This window comes from Natrix helvetica (genome assembly GCF_964273705.1).
Source record: "Natrix helvetica genome assembly, chromosome: 2".
Lineage (NCBI taxonomy): Eukaryota > Metazoa > Chordata > Lepidosauria > Squamata > Natricidae > Natrix > Natrix helvetica.
Window position 1 is genome coordinate 269,528,785 of NC_138552.1, and position 22,717 is coordinate 269,551,501.

Here is a 22,717-nt window from a genome sequence, read left to right on the forward strand (position 1 = left end):
TCTGTTTTTGACTGGTGAAGCTTCTGTTACTCTCCTTGACTCATAAAAATGTAATGGGGACATATATTGAATTCTATGAATTACCTCTTTGTAGACTGCAAGTGTTTACAGCATTTGTATTATCTGCTTGAAGCAAGGAACACATTAATCCATCAACTCTGGAGGTCCCTGATATCTCATCCCCTGCTTTGTATAAATGGTTGATAAGGTCAAACTATGAATTGTGATGCTGTATATTTAGATTGTTATGTTGCATCAGTTTAGGATGGAATGACAAAATAGATACTTTTTTTTTTACTGCTATCACTATTATTGTTGCAGCTGTTATTGAAATTGCAAGAAAGTAACCATATCAGTTGTTGAGTTGCATATAAGTTATATTCTTGTTTATTTTGTGAATCCAGCTATTGTGATTTGTAAACCACGGTGTATGACTGTATGCTGTGTAAACCCAGTTAATAAACCAGAATTTAAAAAACAACAACAGTGTACTAGGACAATGTGTGAGACTAGCCATAATTAGATTTCCATCAATTATATCTATAAATTAGGAGTAAATCTCACTGAATCTTCACTGGACCTTTATTGCTGAGTAAATATATAGTTATGCTGCTAAAAACTAAGTCATCAACTGTCAGTAGTTTTCTTGCACAGCTCCTTATCATTTAATTGCCATTTTCCGAGAAGAATATGTAATCATAGTGTTTCTAGCTTGGGACCTGCTGCTTGGGGATTTTTGTAGATGTAGTCCAACCCATACATACGGTATCAGGTTGGAAAGGCTGCTGTAATGGACTGTGACAGAGATTTCATCAGCAAGAATATAAGCAGACTGAAAAATATACTAGCTGGAATAAACTTTCAAGTAAACAACTTGAAAAGTATTGGATCTAATTAAAAATTTGTATGTATGTAATGATCTATTACATAAGAGACCATGGTGGTTTAAAATGCTGGGCTGACAATCCGCAATCTCATGTTCAAAACCCGTTGCTGCCATGGGGTGGAGTGAGGCCTTGTCATACGCTCCAGCTCTACTGTGGGCAACCGCAAATTGATTAATGGGTACTACTGTGGTGGGCAACTTCACGGGGATGTGAAAGGAACCTCCAACTGGGCTTCCCTCAGACATCAGTGATGTCACCAGCAAATCCTTTCACCACAGAAGCACTTCGATGTTTCCGACACAGAAATATTACTCTATTGCCTACAACCACACAGCAGCACTGTAGCACAAAAACATCTCCAAAACATCTTCAGTAAACCAAAAGACATATAGCCAAGAAGAAGAAAAATATGGGAATCATCTACAACAAACAGTGTAGACTACAACAGTGTCTACGTAGGACAGAGTGGCTGAAGGTTAGCAGAGTGCATGCATGGACATCAGCTAGCAGTTATAAAGCACAATGAAAAATTCTTAAGCTCACAAGGAATAGATTCAGTCATAGTTTTAATTGGGAAATTCTGAGCCAAATCCCAAAATACCAGGGAATTCCTGAAAGCCTGGTATTCAGACAAAGCAGCCATCGATAGACACATAGAAATAACCATATTTATGCACTATTTAAAAGGGATGATAAACTATCTAAAAAGAAAATAGAGATTACATGCTCTATAAATGGACGACACCCAGACAATATACAAGGATTAACATCAGACAATCAAACAGAAACCAATACTCTAATCAAGGCTATTCATAATCCAGTATTCTTAATCAAGGAACTTACCAAGGAGAAAACCACCAAACCTGGCAGGGCAAATTACTATATTTAAAAAAAGGGAGCAAACCCCATGCTCACCTCATACAGATGATGTTACCTAGTTGGGTTATAAAACGTCTGCAAGCGAACAACCAAGTTCAGAAAGCACCAAGGACTCTACAGTTCAACCATGAACAGCATATATTCTCTGATATTTAAATTTGTTTTCATTTGCATCTCAGTAATGAATGAGGGCACTGTTTGAGGGTCAAAATGGTCCCTACTAATTCTAGGATTCTGTAGCTTTATTTATGATCGCAAGAGGAATGATCTGCATAACTAATTGAAAACAAATCTAGATCTCATTTCTACTACTCCTTTGTTATGTGGAGGATTTAATTTCCTTTCTTTTTCAGGTGTGTGCGGCTGTTGTGGAGCACTGCGTCCCCGTTACAAGAGACTTGTTGATAATATCTTCCCAGAAGATCCAGAGGTAAGTGAGCCTTAACTAAAAGCCTTCTGCACAGACAGACTTTCAGTTCTAGTGGTTTATAAGTGTAGTCATGGCCCCCTAGCTTATCCCTCTCTTCTGTTTTTAAAATTTATTTATTTATTTATACAATCTATATGACCATCCATCTCAGTAAGTGATTTGCGGGTATTTTACTTCATTATGCTAACCCAGTCAAGAAAAGAAAAATGCAAATACATGCAACAATGTTCAGGATCAACCCAATCTCAAAACTAACAAAACAAATTCATAATTTTTAAAAAATCTATTCTGGGCTTTCTCGGTCTTTGAAAACTTTTCTTCATGTCTAAATAAACTAAAGCTGCTTGATCTTACCTCCATGTTCTGACTCAGGCTTCCTTAAGAAGCAAGAAGCAGAGTCTTGGTCCCGGCAAAACCCCTTTTATTTACACAACTGTGATCCCTTTTATTCATTGTCCGCAAGACTTAACAAACAGTCTTTCAGAGGAAAGTGTATCAACACGAACCTTACCTCATTTGGTGAGCTGCCAAATAACTAGTTTCCAAACGCAGGGCAAGGCAAAATTTGGCGCAGTCACTTACAAACAGAACTTTCCACTCTTGAAACGACCGAATGAACGAATTGTTTCCTGCAAAAGCCCATTCCTTGTTCACTCCTCTTTTATTTTCTATGGGAGGGGCCAATCACCTCAAGATGTGGCATTACTCCTAAGTTGACCCTGCTTTGTTAGTTGTTCTTATCTTCTGGCAGCTCTGCCTATGCGCACACTGGGAACAGGCTCCAGCTGTTCCTCTGCCTGCTGTCTAGCTCCCTCTCTGCCTCCAACACAGAGCCCTCATCTGAGCATTCCTCAGCCCCCAGGACTGGCCCATATTCCTCCCCAACCTCCTCACTGTCTGAATCTGCTGCCAGGTCCACTGGCTGCTGGCAGGCCACAACACTCCATGAGCTCAATCCTCCTCTTACCTCTCTGGGCTCCACCAATTTGTGTAGTCTACTTTTTAAAACAATTTATTTACATGGCCATTACAGAATTAGACAGCAGATCATTCTGCAATTATTTTTTTTATTTTATTTAAATGATTTATATGGCTATCCATCACCATGACAGTAACTGCAATAGATTATGCTTGTGTAATGTTGCATAAATGAGTTAATTATTTCTGTTAGTCACCTTAAATCTCCCCGCATTTAGTTTCATCAGATGACTGTGAGTTGTAACACAGTAGCGGGAGGAAAAAAATTATCTGTCCATATTTTCTTATTTCATATGAATTATATATGTCATATACATAACATGTGCCTCTTACATCTTTCCTTACTTGCCTTCTGCAGCTTTTCATGTGAAAGCCACAAAGCAAATGGGGCTACATGACTTCATGTGTCACCCCATTTAATACATGAGAAGTGGACATGCGTATTGAATCAAAGTTAACTTGATTCAAGGTTAAGAGATCTCGTGTGACCATGCAAAGTTCTACATACATGCACATATATATGCACGCACATACCCGCACGTACGCACACAAAACTTGGAAACTTAAAAACTAATAAAACAGAAGGAGAAGAGCCAAAGAAACATAATCACATCTCTCTATCTACTTTCATATTCCATTCTCGGTTCTGAATTAAAGTGCAGAAAATACACAAGAGGCCTGAGAGAATTGCCAAATCCCTTTTTTTTTTAAAAAAGAAAAAAGAAGAGCTATCCTTTTAAAGCTTGTAGGGTATATGAGTGCACATGAGGACACCAGTTATACATTCACCTGATACTGTAAGACATTTCCTTTTGCTTTGAAGAAGCTGAGGTCATCTAGAAGCAACGTCTTTATCTCTTTATTTAGCTGGCCATGTGATTCATCGGTACTCATGTGTCCACTAATTCAAACCCAAGTGTATGTTCAGCCATAGAGTACTTGCTGGTTGATTTTTGGTCTTTCCTTCTGTTGAACTTATATATAATGCTAGAGGAAATCTGATGTGTGTCAGACCTGCCCCAATCTGATCCCTTAGGAAAGAAAGACCCTTGACTCCATTTGGTTAAAGCAAAGGGTTCTTTTGCTAAAGATTTTGGTTGCAATAAATTCAGGCTAACTCTGAATTTTCCCCCGCTCAAAAGATACAGAAAGGTTCACCTGCACCTCATACCTCCCTCTGTGACCAGTCCATTTCCAGCCAGAGCTCGCCAAAATGTTTTGAGAATGGGGGCAATTTGCATATTTTCTCAGGGTGCTTGGCTTTGGGGTACTGGTAAAAATTGGATCTGGGCTGCTCTGGTCTTTATTACCTGTCATTTCCCCCTCCCTATTTCCCATCATGTATGCATATACCGTATACCGTATTTTTAAGAGTATAAGACGCACTGGAGTATAAGATGCACCAAGATTTTGAAGAGGCAAACACTCTGCAGACATCCCAAAAGCGACCCATTTTTTGCAAAAACAGATCCATCCCCCCCCAAAAGGCATGAATAGCCTTTAGGAGGTGTGTAGAGTGCTCCTGGGGGGTGGGGCCAAAAATGAGCAAAATCCTCCCCGTTTTTTGCCAAAAAAGGAGCATGCATACCCTTTAGGAGGCTTATAGAGTGCTCTTGGGGGCTGGGGAGCAAAATTGAGCAAAAACCGGCCCGTTTTTCACTCATTTCTGCCCTCCCCAGCCCCCAGGAGCACTCTGAAAGCCTCCTAAAGGCTCCGCACGGCCATTTTGGTGAAGGGGGTGGGGTTTTGGGAGGCAAAAAAATGCTGTATTCAGTGTATAAGACGCATCCAGATTTTCAGCCTCTTTTTGGAGGGAAAAAGGTGTGTCTTGTACTCCCAAAAATATGGTAGCTATATTGCCCTTTAATCCTTCCTCCTCCCCCCCCCCCTTTGATGGTAGATGCCTTTGAGGTGCCAAGCCGAACCAGGCAGCGCTTACAATGTGTTCTGGGTAGGAGATTAGTACATTCAATAATATAAGCTTAAATTTTAGCTTGAAAATATTCTTTCAGGATGGGCTGGTAAAAACCAACATGGAGAAGCTGACTTTCTATGCCCTCTCTGCTCCAGAGAAGCTGGATCGCATTGGAGCTTATCTGTCAGAAAAACTAATCAGAGATGTGGGCAGGCACCGATACGGGTAAGGGACCCTTTCTTCTTATTAAAATATATGTTTCTGGGTTTGGATATATAGATCCTGTTTCTATCATGCCATCTTATCAGTTCATCTAATTCAAGTTTATGAATGCCAACTATTAACATCTCTCTAGGGCAGCAGTGCTAAAACCATGGGCTGAGCTGTTTAATTTATATAGTCGCCCAACTCCCACCCAGTGACAGCAACATTCAAAGTCCATAGATAAAGGATAGATTGTGATAGATTCACAAACCTACACACACGCACACAAACAAGTTTGGCAAATAACCTACCACAGCCTTCACATATTAATGTTCAGCCTCATTTTCCCAAATGTTCCAGCAGTCAACTGGTTTTTGAGAATAGAAAGTGTCTGAAAACTGGTTTACCAGTGGTAATACAAGTGGCAGCCATACAAGTAAGAGTGTGTGTACTAAAATTTATAAAATAGACAATAATGGAATAGTTTCAGGTTCAACTGTGAGCACATGTGTCCTATGCAAAATGGAACTATGATAATCAACAACCCCAAAAGAAAAATGTGAATGGGATTAGGAATAACTAAAATATAAGATTTCATTGGCTTGGTAATTGATTTGACTTTAGTCCTGTATTCAGGGATAAAAATAACCTTGACCAGCAAATTTGTGTTAAGACTTCTTCTTGTAGCATGAATTACATAAACTGATTTAAGTGGTAAACAAAAACATGTGATAAATATTTTGGTTCAAGATTTAGTTTCGCACTTTTAAAAACAGACAGAGTTAGAAAGAATGCACAAATCCAACCTTAATCATCTTATTGGCCCCCAAATGTAAACTATCACAGATAAAGACTAAAATAAGGGGAGAAAGCTGACTGTTAAATTGAACGATCTCTGTATTTTGTAAATGCATATTTAATAGTTCAGAATTGCAGAAAGCTTGAAAAACATTGAAGCAGATTTGTCAGGGATTTCTATTTGCTGTATCCTACTTGAAGTTTATATACCTAGAACTTTCCTGTAAGCAAAACCAGTTCCTCTGTCATTACTCTGCATAAAAGCCCTTTATTTAATTTTGTATCCAGCTATTTCATTTAGTAGATGGACAGAACTGTTTGACCACCCAGTGTATCAAGCAGTGCTACAGCATAAACACATACATACTTTATTGTTTTGTTTTACTTTCCACCAAGAATTGACCTGACCTAACAAGGAAAAACAGAGAATGCTGTTGCAACTGTAAGATCACCCTCCACCTTGGGGTCATGTTCAAATATTTGTTTCTGTTTAGCCTTATCTGCTTTTTTTAAAAAGACTACCCCACAGTCCTGAAAGAAGCAGAACTGTGATATGAACTAATTTTTAATGATGACGATATGTCACAGCCAGTAAGTTTTATAATGAATCATAAATTTGGGAGCGTTGCTTAGACACCTGCTCAGTGTAGGAATCTAATTTAAAAGTCTTCAGCAGATGATTATCTAGCAATGTTTCAACACCCCTCACTACTTATCTGAGTAATTGGTTCCAGTATTCAAATACAGTTACTATTACCAAGTTTGCCTAACAGTATCTCCCTTCCTATATTTTTAATCCAATGTTTCTCAATCTCAGCAACTTTAAGATGTATGGACAACTCCAAGAATTCCTGAGCCCATGCATGGACTGGAAAAGGAATAGAGATTTATCTTCTTTCATGTAGCTTAAGAATGAGTGGTGCAGTGGCCTAGAGGTGGAGCTCTCATTCACAATCAGGAGGCTGTGAGTTCGATCCTAGATAGAGGCAGATATTTCTCTCTCTGGGCACAATGAGAGTATATCTGCTGAACAAAACTCCGCATTGGCGACAGGAAGGGCATCTGGCCAGTAAACACACAGCTCCATTCAATTGCCCAGACTCCACCCTGCAAGGGATTATGGGGTCATTAAAAGATGATGATGATGTAGTTTAAGAATACTGTCATACATATCCAGTATTTTCATCTCAGAGAAGAAAGCTATTGGGCATATTATTTTTCAATGAAGTTTCACTTAGCAAGCATAGTGAAGGCATCAAAGTAGAAACAGGGAGACTGTTAGTTCTAGTCCCACCTTAGGCACAAAGACAGTTGGGTGATCTTAGTCCATTCTCAGCCCTAGGAAGCAGGGAATGGCAAACCACTTCCAAAAACAAAACCTTGTCAAGAAAACTGCAGGGCTTTGTCCAGGCAAATTCTGAGGTCAACAATAACTTGAAGACACACACAAAGTTTCATTTGGAACTAATAAAATGCAGCAATGCTGAACAATTTCCTGAGTAGTGAAGAGAATGTACAGAATTTACTCATAGCTGAACCATCAAGTTCTTCCTGCAGCAGTGGGAGATGCCTCTCCACACCCCACTTCAGTATTGGGAATCCTGCTGGTCATTCTAGATCAGGGGTGTCCAAACTTGGGAACTTTAAGACTTGTGGACTTCAACTCTCAGAATTCCCCAGCCAGCCATGCTGGCTGGGGAATTCTGGGAGTTGAAGTCCACAAGTCTTAAAGTTCCCAAGTTTGGACACCCCTGTTCTTGATACAACTGTGAGACATCTGAGAAAATTCATTTTCTTAGGGCTTCTTATTCCTGTAACGTACTGTAGTGAGGCACAGCAGGGTAGGGGTAAAAGGGATAGGAGCTAGAAGAGCAGATGACCTTATTTGTCTTCTTTAAAAGTGGGTCCATGTTTTAAAAAAATACAGCAGTTAGGCAATTTTAAAGGGGCGTGGTGGCTAAGACGCTGAGCTTGTCAATCAGAAAGGTCGGCAATTCGAATACCTAGCACCGTGTAACGGAGTGAGCTCCCATTACTTGTCCCAGCTTCTGCCAAACTAGCAGTTTGAAAGCACGTAAAAATGCAAGTAGAAAAATAGGAACCACCTTTGGTGGGAAGGTAACAGCGTTCCGTGTGCCTTCCGAGTTTAAATCATGCCAGCCACATGATCGCGGAGACTTTTTTGGACAGCACTGGCTCTTCGGCTTTGAAACGGAGATGAGCACCACCCCCTAGAGTCGAGAACAACTAGCACATATGTGTGAGGGGAACCTTTACCTAGGCAATTTTTAAAAAATTTAAAATGGGCAAATTAGCAACTAGCTTGGGGACATAGGAAGGTGCATTATATAATAATGAGGCACTTCAACCCTGGACAAATTGATTGCATCCCTTTAGATTCCCAAGCAGAAAAAATATTTTATTCCATATCCTGCTTTCTTGTGATGCCATGGATTGGAACTACTACTTTCTCCATCCATACTTTGTCCCTGAACTGCAGCAATTCATTCCCAGCGATCAGAATGAGTACTTCATGGCTGTCACAACAGTACAGGAAGAACAACTGTATTGTTGCATGGTATTTCACAGAATGATGTGTTCAATGGAGTCTTTTCACAGTTGCTAGTCAACCAAGGCTGACTTATGCATGGATATGCAGCAGTCATTAGCTGAATATTGGATTTTATTGCGAGGAACTCGTGCTTAGGATGCATATTTCTGGGCTGAATATGCATCCTCATGAAATGAGCAAAATATAATCTTGTGATTTAAATAACTTTTCCATATTAGCTTGGGATGCTTTCCAAATGTCGATGGGGATTATGGGATTGTATACACTTGGAAGACACCACACTGCAGAAGGCCGCTTGAGTGTCTTAACAGGCCCTAAAGTGATAGTGTTTTGCTTCTGGCCACAATTTGACTCAGCTGTCTAAGTCAATTCTATATCTGTATTCCTTCTCCTAGCACTTGCCATTCATTTCACAAGTACAGCTGTTTGTTGAAGAGCTGCTGTTTATGGGGGGAAAGAAGTACATCCATGTATCTTGTGTGGGCGTGTTGTTGCCAAGAATAAACTGCTGTTCCAATTAGAATTATCGGATGAACAGATGGAACATGGTCTGCAAATAGTTTTGGGCTGGAATCCCTTTTTTAATCTGACCAGCTCAGTCCAGATACGTAAATATCCCTGTTACAGTTCACACTACGAATGGCTTTTCTCTGCCATAGATCAAGGGGGAAAGAGGAAGAAGCAACATTAAGGCACAAAGTAAAATAAAATAAAAAACATTCCAAGTCAAAGAAAAGTCTTTTCAGCTGTGCCTTTAGTGCCTTCAGATTTGTATCAGAGGGTTAAGAAATTATTAATAATACATTATTAGTAAGATTAACAATGGCAGATGTTAAGTTGTTGGGAGAAAAGATTATGTCCAATCTATCTCTTAGATAACATTAATAGGTAGCAGTACTGGTGGACCTCATCTGAACTAGACAGAATCAAATCTGATTAGTATAGCTGCAGTGGCGCAGTGGTTAAAGTGCAGTACTGCAGTCTACTTCTGCTGATTGCCAGCAGTTCAAGTCCCACTGGTACAAGGTTGACTCAGCCTTCCATCCTTCCGAGGTGAGTAAAATGAGGACCCAGATTGTTGGGGGCAATGTGCTGATTCTGTAAACCGCTTAGAGTGGGCTGTAAAAAGCACTGTGAAGCGATATATAAGTTTAAGTGCTATTGCTATTTGAGGGGGAAACTACTGAAAAATTGCAGAGTTGCAGACTAAATGTGCTTTAAAAACCATCCTCCTGAAAGAAGAGAGTAGATCGGTTTGTGTTTGCCACACCCTTCCTAATAAAGGAGAATGTTTGTAGCACAGGGCTTGTAGCTCATTTGTAGCTCCTTGGTGCTCTCTGAGCTTGCTTGTTTTCTTGCAGTGTTTCATTACCCAACCTAGGTAACATCATCAGTGCTAGTAGGAAAATGAAACATCTGCAAGAAAACAAGCACACTCAGAGAGCCCCAAGGACTCCACATTCTTCCTACAATATAGGGTCTATGTAATCACATGTGCTGAGTTCAGCTGAAGAACATATTTTCTGTTTACGTCATAGTGAAAAGATTGAGGCTGGTGAGGTAGGAACCAGCTGTTTCCAAGTTAGTGATGGCTGTTATGTAAACATACTGGGTGGTATGCCAAGTATTTGTTATTTGGAAGGATGAGTGGAAGAAGTCTAGAATTTAAACACTTGAGACAATATAGAAGTCAGGTTCTTTGTGTTCTCTAAAGCTCAATTGTTGTCCTTCAGACTTTTCATTTCCAAACTAGGCAACATCATCAGCGTATGGAAGGGTGAATTGTGTTGCTTGTTTATACGTGGTAGCTTACCTTGCCACTCTCTCTTGATAGTTACTTTACTTTACTTTTATTTAATTTATAAACCGCACCCTCTCTCCAAAGAGACTCGGGGCGGTGTACAGTCATTTTTAAAAACACAATATAAATAGATATAGATGGAGGCGGCGGCATACAAACTGTACAATAAAAATTAAGATTAAAAATTAGAAATACATTAAAAACTACCCCTAGAAAACTACCCCAGAATACAATAATTGCCAGGAGGATAAAGATGGGACTATAAATGGGCTAGGCCAGCCAATTGGAACAGGTGGGTCTTGAGTTTCTTACGGAAGGAGCGGAGGTCAGTAGTGGTTCTGATATCGGGGGGGAGGTCATCCCAGAGGGTTGGGCCCATCACAGAGAAGGCTCTACTCCTGGGCGCCGCCCGTTGGCATTGCTTGGTGGACGGTACCCGGAGGAGTCCCTCTCTGTGAGAGCGAATTGGTCGCAGGGATGTATGAGGTAGGATGCGATCCCGCAGGTAGCTAGGTCCTGTGCCATGGAGCGCTTTAAAGATGGTGATCAACACCTTGAAACGCACCCGAAAAACCACAGGTAGCCAGTGCAGCTCGCGCAGGAGAGGTGTTATGTGGGAGTATCTCGTACTCCCCATGATAGCCCGCGCGGCCGCATTCTGAACCAATAGATAATTGGTTCTTTTATTGGGGTAGTTCTTTTATTGGGGTATTATTTATTCCCTGATCACTTATCTGGTGCTGTTTCCTGCTTATCTGGATATTGATTGCTAAGGAGGATATACTCTGGGTTGTTTGTTTCCTATTTTTATTTTTAGGCACTTATCATTTATCTCTATGTCTTTTAGTGGCTGATTTATCAGAGCATTAAGCTTCCAAGAAATAGCTATCATTTTTGGATATCAGTTTATCTAAAATATTGACAGTTTTCCAGTTGAACTTGTGGTTGGTTTTATCCTCTAATTCCAAGATTAAGGAATTTTCCTGTCTTCTAATCGTCAGGTGATATACAATCATATGCCTGTCTATGGCTGTTACAAGCCATGTATTGTTTGCTCTAGATGACTTCTTTTGTTTATTCTTTGAGTAGAAGTCTTTGGGTTTGCTTTAGGTGTTTTGTATAGATTTCATTGAGTTGAATGCTACAGTGATATCAAGAAAGTGTTGGGAGTCTCTTAGATGTCTCTGAAAGGTACAAGTGCAGGAGAGTTATCCTTTTCATAGGCTGTGATGGATTATGATAGGTTGCATGGCTAGGCACTTTTTAATGATAATTCTGTTTCTGTGTGGACTTCCAGAAATCCCCAACCAAAATCATTTCAGGTGAATACTGAGCCTCGGCGGCGCAGTGTTGAGAATGCAGTACTGCAGGCTACTTCTGCTGCCTGCTGGCTGCCTGCAATTTGGCAGTTCAAATCCCACCAGGGTCAAGGTTGACTCAGCCTTCCATCCTTCCAAGGTGGGCAAAATGAGGACCCAGATTGTTGGGGGCAATATGCTGACTTTGTAAACCACTTAGAGAGGACTGTAAAGCACTGTGAAGTGGTATATAAGTGCTATAAGTGCTATTGCTAAGGCCTAACTAAGCAAAGCCTCCCACTCAACATTTTATGTCCAGTCAAGATGCATGTTCTGCCAAGGCCCTATTTTTCTTGCTTTTGTCTCTCTTCATCTTTCTTTCTTTCCTTGTTTCATTTAAAGTGCTATAAGGATGATTTAACATGGTTTCAATCATTTGCTGCAATAGCAGCACTGACTGTCAGTTATCGCAGTCTATAAGTGCTCTTGTTTTCTCTTCTGACATGTGATTTATTTTTTTCCTGTTGGCCTGACTGAGCCCTAAGGAGGGCAGGCACCTCTGTGTTTTCTGTTGACGTCAATTACAGTAGAGAGCAGAACTTGGGTCCCCTTTGGCTTTATTAAATGAAAGAATATATGTTGTTATGTTGTCCCCTGTGCATAACTTTTGTTGCCCACAACCAAGGTAATTCTCACTTTTAGAATGTGTGAGTACCCTACTTGAGGTAGAAGATAAATCAAATCAATAATAAGACTTCCAGTTCTCAGGTTTAACTGAGAAATATGCATAGGAAAGTGAGATCAGAGGAATAAATACAACTACAATGTTCACACAAGATGCAATGCCCAAACAACCCAGGGACTGGAGGGTTCATGCAAAATACTAAAACGTTGCTTTCTGACAACATCCTGAACCAGAGACAGGACCCAACTGCTCTTGGGTAGGCAATCTTTAATATGTAAGACTGATTTTGCATTCCAGCCCAGTGTGCTCAGTCCCAACGCCTGGGCATTCAGTGTTGAATGCCAACTTAACCTGTAATAAGACCTTCTTTGTCCATTGAAGTGAATGAGATGGCTGACCTGGTAGGTGTTATTTTAAGGACTCTTCCTTTTGGAAAGGTGCCCATTTGTGTTTTGAGGATGGCACCAGTTATGATCCTAAGGCAGAGATGGTAGCGTGGTTGTAGTCATCCAAGACACTTTGGTTGCTTTAATGCTGCTGCTTTGTAGATAACAGTTTGTGTGAACTGCCTGGCTATAGGCATTAGATGAGAATCCTGCTGCTACCCTGGCCTTCCTACACAAGATGCCTGATGATGACATGTCTGGATTGGCAGTGGAGTTTCATGGTGTAGGGGGACTTTAATCTGCCTTCCCTGGGCAATGGGTCAAAGGGAGCTTGGGACTTCTTGACCACTAAGGCAACTACGGAGCCAATTAGAGTGGCCCTGATTTACAGCAATAGTCACAGGTTAGTTCTGTTCGTCACCTTAGGGCAGTGGCACAATTATCTGTGAACTTTCTCTGGCCCTGGATCTCAGAGAAATCCCTGGTTCTCAGAGAAAATATGGAAAATGAACTCTCTAAATGGAAGAAAACAAAGAGGGAACTTGATGGAGTAGGGGTAAGAATCTTGATTAAGGATTACCTCATAGCAATCAGAACAGCAAATATAATCATTTTCTGCTCATGTTGCTTCTGCAGATGGCTGCTCAGTGGCTTTGTTTAAGGTGTCCCAGCTCCTCCTGGGAAAGGAGGGGATGGAGCAACATCTGCAAGGCTGCTCTAAAGCATATTCTAGGCAATTATCAGATAAAGTCATTCAGATCCCCTGCCAGTCCCGCTGTGGGGAAAAAATGGAGTTGACTGAGATACAATCTTGCATAGACAGATTCAGACTTTTTGGGAGAAGATAAATGTTGTTGTACCTGAAGAAGTGGACGGGTTCCTTGGAAGTACAGTCACCTATGTAATAGATTTAGGACCTTCATAGTTTATACTTCCCAGGTGATGATATGTGTGGTTGAATCCAGGCACTTTCTTCAATCAATCTTTTATGCCAGTTTGTACTCATTCCTGAATCAGGAGGCCCAGCTCGGTGTCATGTCCTTGTCACCCCCGAATTGGACTATTGCAATAGGCACTTGCTGCCTTTGAAAACCACCCAGAAGCTGCAATTGAGCCAGAATGCACTGAAACAGGTCATTTTGGCTGCATCTCTGTATACCTACATAACCACACTACTTTGTGATCTGTACTTAGGATGCTTCCAGGTGCTGGCTATTACCTATAAAATGGTTCATAGCACAGGGCTGGGCTATTTGCAAATATCTCTGCAGTGTCTTAATATTTAATGTACTGAATGGTCTTGCTGTCAAATAGTGACACCTAATGAGACCCAAAAAGAATGCCTGCTCTGTTGGAGTGTCTGTCCTGTGGAATAGTATACCACCCAAGATTCAGATCTTATTGACCTTCTATAAAAACTTGAAAACCTGGCTTTTCCCCAAGCATTGGGTCAAAATCATTGGATTAGACTGTTGTCAGAGTTTGTTGCAGAAAATCACTTTCAGAAAGCACACACAGATAACTGATTCAGCTGGATTCATTAACTTCTTTATATACATATTAACACATGAACATAAATGCACAATACCAATATAGGTTTTCTCCAACGTAGTGGTAGTAGTTACACGCAAATACAAGCAGGAGAGAATAGTTATCTTCATTTCAGAGTTCAGAGCAGAATGACTAGTTTCAGTTTCGATTCTCAGCACAGACTCAGATCTGCCATTGGCTCACTTAGTTGCTATGCCTATTCATTGGCTGACCTTGTTACCATGTCTCTCCCAGTCATGAATATTCTAACACCTGTCCTGTTCCATATTCTGGAACTGGAATATGTTGTGCTTTGGCCTCAATTATGTTGCTATTGTAGTATGTCTTTGTGTGTTTAATTAGTTTTTTAAGTTTAGGCTAGCTCCTGGGAATATTTAGGAGTTGAATACACTAGCTTTATACATCATATGAATAAACAAACAGTTCAGTCTCATTTTAGCCTAGTGTACAGTGTCACACAAACTCTGCCAATGAATTGGAAAGAGTAATTTAAGATAACAGGCCTCTACTCAGTGCAAGAACCCAAATTAAGCCATCCATGAAGAATGGCTGTTTAGGAAAAAAAAAGTCAAAAGAAACCCTTGGTATTAAGAGAATACCAAGAAAAATTAATAAGAGGCTTTTATAATAAGTCAATCCTTGAGCCATCTTAATACTGTCTGAACTAATTGGCAATAGTTCTCAAGGTCTGCGGGTGGGGAATATCTACTCTCCAGCTCTTTAGAGATACTGAAGACTGAACCTGGGATTGTCTACGTTTAGACAAAATTGTCTACAATTTTGCTCCAAGTCCCTCCAGTGAGTCCCTTTCATTTACAACAGTAATTGGCATATTTGAGATCTTGACATTTTTACTGTTCAGTGAATTATTGCACACTAACTAAAAGAGTGCAATCAGATGCATAGCTAATCTTGGAAGGTTAATTAGGGTTGCCCTGGTTAATATTAGGTTGAAGGACAACCTATGAATTTTGGAGTTGTTGAACAGAATCAGAAACCTGTAAGGGAAGAAGAGAGGGAGAGGAGAGAGAGCGAGGGGGAGAGGAGGAGAGAAAGGAGTGGAAAGGAAAGAGAGGAGAAGGAGAGAGGAAGGGGAAGTAGAGAAGGGAAGGATGACAGAGGGAAGAAAAGAGGTAGGGAGTGGGAGGAGAGAGGGAGAAGAAAGTGATGGTAAATGTACAAATATAGTGTATGGAGAGCAGAAGAGCCAATAATTGTTTTGGGGGGTTGATGATAAGATGAATTGATGTAAACATTTAATAATACAATACAATGTTGGCTATGTAATAGTATACATGTGATTATATGTTATGAAAATGAAAAAATAAAAAACATATATAATTTAAAAAAAGAAAAAGAAAAAAAAAAGAATCAGAAACCTGTAACTCTACCAAATTACCTCTATAACTTTGCTTTAAAAATTGCATTGAGTGCAGTCACCAAGAATTTAGCATCCCTTGAGGGGACTCTGTACCTTTTCGTTAATATGCTTGAAGAAATTGATGTTTTTCGGCTTCTTCATGCACCCAGTTCTTCCTTCCGAACTCGTGCATGAATTAGGATGTGACTATCCACCAACGTTTATGCTTCCAAATCATTCCAGCATAGTTCAGGGTTTCCAAACTTCCGTATTTGAGGTTATTTCAAGACACGTTTGGAAAGAAAACAGTTTATTTAAAAAAAAAACATATTGAAATATGTTCCTGCAGAAATAAAATGGAACAACTTAGGATGAACATCTGTGAAAGTACCGTAGGTTAAAAATAGACTAATTTGTCAATCCACATTAAGATAACTGGCAACGCTGTGTTGCTGCAGCACGTTTCCTCCATTTATACACACACACACACACACACACACACACACACACACACACTGCACACAGAGAGACACTGATATACTGTATTCGTTACATGTCATACCTGGCATTTTCCTGTTGCATTTGGACACCTTGAAGTGATCTACTTTAAGACTCCCTACAATCCAAATAATAGTGTGTGTCATATTCCAGTTCAACCTTTTTCCAATCCCATTGAAAGTGAAAAGCACTAAAACGCTCTCGTGGGAAAAGGAGAAACCTGCGTCCTCCTGTATTTGGTTATTCCAGTTTACAAAATATTTTGGAGAAAAGAACAAGAACCTCAAAGCCCTTCCCTCCCTGCATCTTTGCCAATAATATCAAAAGAGATCATCAAGTGAACTGACCCTTTTCTGTATATGTCCTTTTGGGGTTTTAACCTGTCCCCACCTCTCTCCTACTGCTTCATGTGGTTGGGCCAAACCATGATTCATATGTTCTCTTCCTGTTGCAGCTTGCTGTGTCCCAAAAGCTGTAAGGGAAAAGACACATACACTAAGCTTCAAGAATATTTCAGGATCTGGATTTCTCAGTCAATTAATTTTATATTGGCAGCTGAATTTACACAATATTCTAGCTTAGACTTAATGGGGTTGGGTGCTGCTGCTTCAGCTTGTGGCTTAATAAGCAGATCATCACATTGGGAAATATTTTGTGAACTCAGATTAAAATCTTTTATACTTTGTGTTTCCCCAAGACCTGGGAAAAAGTAGATTTTAATTTTCAGCCAGCCATGAAATCCCCTTGGCAATTTGAGGCCAGACTCTATTGTGAATGAACAATGGAAGGGAAGCATCAGGAAGGAAAAGGTTGAATTAAAATCAAAGTTCATTCCCATACCCTCAAAATTGATTTTACCTTGGCTAGGAAAAGTTTGCCCGTCTGTGGCAGTTTTCTCTAACTTTAACCTTCTGGATGATTTACCGTATTTTTCAGAGTATAAGATGCGCCTTTTTCTCCCAAAAAAGAGGGAGAAAATCTGGGTGCAGCTTATACACTGAATACAGCATTTTTTTGCCTCCCAAAACCCCGTCCCCTTCACAAAAATGGACATGCAGAGGGTTTGGGAGGCCTGCAAAGCGTTCCTGGGGGCTGGGGAGGGCAAAAAGAGCAAAAAAACGTGCTTTTTTTGCTCATTTTTGCCCAGCCCCAAGAGCAATCTACAAGCCTCCTAAAGGCCGTGCAAACCCTTTTTTTTTTTTTTGGGCAAAAAAGGGTCCGTTTTTGCAAAAAAAAAAAGGCCGTTTTTGCTCATTTTTGCCGTCCCCCAACAGTCCCCCAAAGCACTTTGCAGGCCTCTCAAACTCTGTGCATACCCCGTTTTCAAAAAAAAAAGAGGTGTGCAGAGGGTTTGGGAGGTCTGCAGAATGGGGAATTTTTTTTTTAATTTACCTCTTCAAAATATTGGTGCGTCTTATACTCCGAAAAATACAGTAGATTTCAGTTCCCATCATTTTAGGGCGACCTCTTATTTTGGATGTACTTTTATACCAACCTACCCGCAGGTATGTGTGCATTGCAATGGAAGCCTTGGATCAGCTATTAATGGCCTGTCACTGCCAGAGCATCAATCTCTTTGTGGAGAGTTTCTTGAAGATGGTGGCCAAGCTGCTGGAATCGGAGAAGCCTGACCTGCAAATCCTTGGCACCAATTCGGTAAGCATTTCCTTTGGACATGGTCTGGAGGAGACTAACAATGATATTCCTAGGATATTAAGATAGTCTGCCTTCTATCTTAAAATGGGGATTTAATAAGGTATCTAAGCTACTGAGCATTGACTTTGAAAGATTCCAGTTCAATTCTTAACCTCACGAGCTATTAATCCTGTTTCAAATTGTAATTTACTTAAGGCTGAATAGAATAAGGCATCCCAGCAGGAGATCGATCTATTGTTTCCAATGGAGGGCAGAACTCAGGGTTGCCTTCTTCAATCAGGTTTCAGGCAACTGTCTTTAATTGTTATTCACTTGCTTGGCTTAGTAATCTTTGTTTTGCTCTCTTAGGGTTTGGAGCCACGGTGGCTAGAGTGCAGTGCTCCAGGCAGTTTACAGAGTCGGTATATTGCCCCCCAAAATCTAGGTTCTCATTTTACCGACCTCGGAAGGATGGAAGGCTGAGTCAACATTGAGCCTGGTGAGATTTGAACTGCCAAATTGGTGTCAGCCGGCAGTCAGCAGAAGTAGCCTGCAGAACTGCACTCTAACCACTGTGCCATTGTGGCTCCAAACCCTAAGAGAGCAGAACAAAGATTACCAAGCCAAGCAAGTGAATAACAAGCAGTATATAAGTCTAAGTGCTATTGCTATATGCCTTCTGATTACTCCAGCTGTTCTGATGGGCCTATATGTGATCAGTTTCCGGTGATTCTTAGCTTGGTGTCTCCTGAGCCTGGCATTGCATTTGTTCAGCTGAGTCAAGTTCTGGGCCAGGACATTTGATCTTAAGAAAGTAGATTCTTAGCATAAGTCTAAATGACCAGCTTGACCTAGGGTGGGAATGTGCTGCTACTAGATATCATCAACATACAGCTGATATATCAACTCAGAATAATGGGTGCCCTCTGACAGTGGTTTGATATAAACAGCAGTGAAAAAGAAATCAAACCCTATGGGAGTCCACAAGTGAGAGACCAACAAGTACCACTACCTCCTTCAAAGCAGATGGAAATACAACCCCTTTCAGCAAGGTGTGGACTGTTTACCCTTCCAATTTTCCCAACAACTCAAAGGGGCTAAGACAGGGGTGTCAAACTCACGTCATCACGGCAGCAACACATGATGTATCGGGACTTTTCCCCCTTTCGCTAAACCGGGTGTTGGTTTGGCCAGTGCGTGACTCATCCGGCCCATGGACCGGGAGTTTGACAGCCCTGGCCTAGGAGATGCATGAATCTAATTCACAAGTAACATATATCATACGATAAAAGTACAGGCTAAAATGAGTACCAGATAACATAAAATTTATCTAGACACTATTCCCCTGTCATGGTCGGATCACTCACTTCTCCGGCTGGACTTCCCTGGTGCTACCCCCCGCCGCGAGGAGGCGGAACTGGAAGGTATTAGATGGTTCCGCCCCAAGCGCCTGATGGAACCAGATAGGTTCCAGACAGAACTTGGGCCACCTCCTGTGGACCTGACCCGCCCCCGAGTGGAGGACCTGGTAGTCGCATGGAATAGTGCGACTACCGGGGCCCTAGACCGGGTGGCGCCTTTGCGGCCTCTCCTGCGGCGACGAACCACCCTGGCACCTTGGTTTACCGAGGAGCTAAGGGTGATGAAACGCCACAAGAGACGCCTAGAGAGTCGTTGGAGATCCTCCCGCTCCGAATTTGACCGAGCACAGGCACGAGCCTATTTGAAGACGTACCTTGTGGCATTAAGAGCGGCCAAACGTCAATATTGCGCCGCTCTTATTGCGTCTGCAGATAACCGCCCTGCCGCCCTGTTTCGGGTGACCCGTTCCCTCTTGTTTGAGAGACCACGGGAAGCCCCATTACAGGGCAGAGCAGAGGAGTTTGGGAATTATCTACAGGACAAAGTCGCTCAAATCCGGATGGGATGGACCCCTTTCAGTGGTTCAGTAGAGACGCCCGTTGCGAGTCTTGAGGGACCGCTTTGGGAGGAGTTTGACTCGGTTGCCATCGAGGATTTGGACAGGTTGCGTGGACGTCTGCGACCCACCACATGTTTATTGGACCCGTGTCCCTCCTGGCTTGTACTGGCATCCTGGGAGGTTACGCGCGACTGGCTCCTGGGCCTGGTGAACGCCTCGTTGGGTGAGGGGTCTCTACTGGCCGCCTTGAAAGAGGCGGTGGTGAGGCCCCTGCTCAAGAAGCCTTCCCTGGACCCAACGGACCTAGTCAATTATCGTCCAGTCTCCAACCTTCCTTTTTTAGCGAAGGTTGTAGAGAGTGTGGTAGCACAGCAGTTCCCACGTCACCTGGAGGAAAATGATTATCTAGACCCGCGCCAGTCCGGCTTCCGACCCGGGCACAGCACGGAGACGGCCTTGGTCGCATTGGTTGATGATCTCTGGAGGGCCAGAGATAGGGGTTGTTCCTCTATCCTGGTCCTATTAGATCTCTCGGCGGTGTTCGATACCATCGACCATGGTATCCTGTTGCACCGGCTAGAGGGGCTGGGAGTCAGGGGCACCGTTTTACGGTGGTTTGGCTCCTACCTCTCTGGTCGGACGCAACGTGTGTTGACAGGGGAGCAGAGTTCGACCCGGAGGCCACTCACATGTGGAGTGCCACAGGGATCGGTGCTCTCGCCTCTCCTGTTCAACACATATATGAAACCGCTGGGCGAGATCATCCGTGGTTTTGGAGTGGGATATCATCTGTATGCTGATGATACTCAGCTATACATTTCCACTCCGAACCACCCCAATGAGGCCGTCGAAATGATGTCCCGGTGTCTGGAGGCCGTACGGGTCTGGATGGATGGCAACCGACTAAAACTCAACCCTTCCAAGACGGAGTGGCTGTGGCTTCCGGCCTCCCGGTTCAACCAGGTGCTTCCATCTCTGGCCATCGGGGGCGTCCAACTAGCCCCCATGGAACAGGTGCGCAATTTGGGCGTCCTCCTGGATGCCCGGCTGTCCATGGACAACCATGTAACAGCCGTGGCAAGGGGGGCGTTCCATCAGGTCCGCCTGATGCGCCAATTGCGCCCCTTATTGGACCGGGATGCCCTACGCACAGTCACCCATGCGCTAGTGACGTCTCGCCTGGATTACTGCAATGCTCTCTACATGGGGCTTCCCTTGAGATGCACTCGGAGACTACAGTTGGTCCAGAACGCGGCCGCGCGGGTGATTATGGGGAGGACTAGATACTCCCCTGTAACACCTCTCCTGCGCGAGCTGCACTGGCTGCCTGTGGTCTACCGAGTGCGTTTCAAGGTTTTGATTATGATCTTTAAAGCGCTCCATGGCACAGGGCCTAGTTATATGCAGGATCGCATCCTGCCCCACACATCCCTACGACCAATTCGCGCACACAGAGAGGGACTTCTCCGGGTGCTGTCCGCCAAACAGTGTCGGGGGGCGACACCCAGGAGCAGAGCCTTCTCTGTGATGGGCCCAGCCCTGTGGAATGACCTCCCCCGCGACATCAGGATTACTTCCGATCTCCGCTCCTTCCGTGTACAGCTGAAGACCCACCTCTTTCAATTATCCGGCCTGGCTCAATCGCAATCGTAATTTTCCCATTCCTCCAAACTGTTTTTTAAATTGTCCTTAAATATTAATTTTTTGGGTTTTTACAATTGGGGTATTTTAAAGCTGATTTTTAACTGTCTACTGATGTAATTTGTTTCCTCCTCCGTGTATGTATGTGTGTTGTGTATATATGTACGTTTGGTGTTGTTATATATTTTTTATGTTTTATGCTCCATTGTACGCCGCCCCGAGTCCTACTTGGAAAGGGAGCGGCTAATAAATCCAAATTTATTATTATTATTATTATTGTTATACCTCATTGTGCCTTTGAAGAGTCAGGTTTGTGGAAAATTTGAGTGACTGACAGCAAAGTGTTGTGCTAAGAAATCATAATGACCAAGGAGCAGATCTTCTTGCCCAATAATTTCTAACAGGACAACCTTAAATAAGACTGCTAGACAACAACCCATTGACCAAAAAAGTAGATAAATACAAGGGCTTTACTATTTATATTTCCATGATGTAGACTCAGACATGAACGTATAAACATGTTCCACCAGATTACCTTTCATATTTCTCTACTGTCTCTTCAGCCGTCTTCTTGCTTCTTCACCTCCTGGAGAATTTGTGTAATCCCCAAGAACATTTTGGGATTATCCAACAGCAAGAGGCCACATAGAAGCAATCTTGTTGACAGCTCTAATCACACACACGCACACACACAATTGAAGGGATCAAGTAGATGCTCAATGGTTGTCTATATTCCCTCTCCACATCGTCGGCAAGTCAAAGTCCAATCCATAATCATCACACCAAGCAAATACTCATGCCTGTACTCTCCAACTCCTAAATATATACTTGTTCTTCAAACCAAACTTTATGCTTCATAATTCTTTTACTTCCCCTTCATTCTATCTTCTGTTCCTCTCCCCCAAGAATTTAATTCTTACTCAGGTTCTCCAGGTTTAAAGCCACCTCCCTCCCCAAAGCTTGTCCACAGAGACATCTCACTCAAGGAACAATCACAATGAACCACAACCGCCCACTGAGCTGCTGCTAAATGCACAGCTCTTATGGGGCTTTGTGTTTCAATGACCAGTTGAAATTGCTTACTTTCTCCTATCTCTCCCAAGGGACCCACAATGACTACCGTATTTTTTGGATTATAAGACGCACCAAGATTTTGAAGAGGCAAATTAAAAAAAATGTTTTAGCACTCTGCAGACCTCCGCAAAACGGGCTCATTTTTTTGTCAAAAAAAGGGCATGCATAGCCTTTAGGAGCCTTGTAGAGTGCCCCCAAAACAAG

At 42.2% G+C, this 22,717-nt stretch overlaps 1 protein-coding gene across 5 annotated transcripts in view; it reads left to right on the top strand.

Moving 5' to 3' along the window:
• EFR3B (EFR3 homolog B) overlaps nucleotides 1–22,717 on the top strand; it is a 157,518-nt gene that overhangs the window by 74,864 nt on the left and 59,937 nt on the right. For all 5 annotated transcript variants that reach the window (XM_081944334.1, XM_081944333.1, XM_081944336.1 and 2 more), the window contains 3 exons: nucleotides 2,120–2,196; nucleotides 5,187–5,314; nucleotides 17,748–17,898. In XM_081944334.1, the coding sequence (XP_081800460.1) occupies nucleotides 2,120–2,196; nucleotides 5,187–5,314; nucleotides 17,748–17,898 (356 nt within the window). Of the gene's footprint in view, nucleotides 1–2,119; nucleotides 2,197–5,186; nucleotides 5,315–17,747; nucleotides 17,899–22,717 lie in introns of those variants that run through there.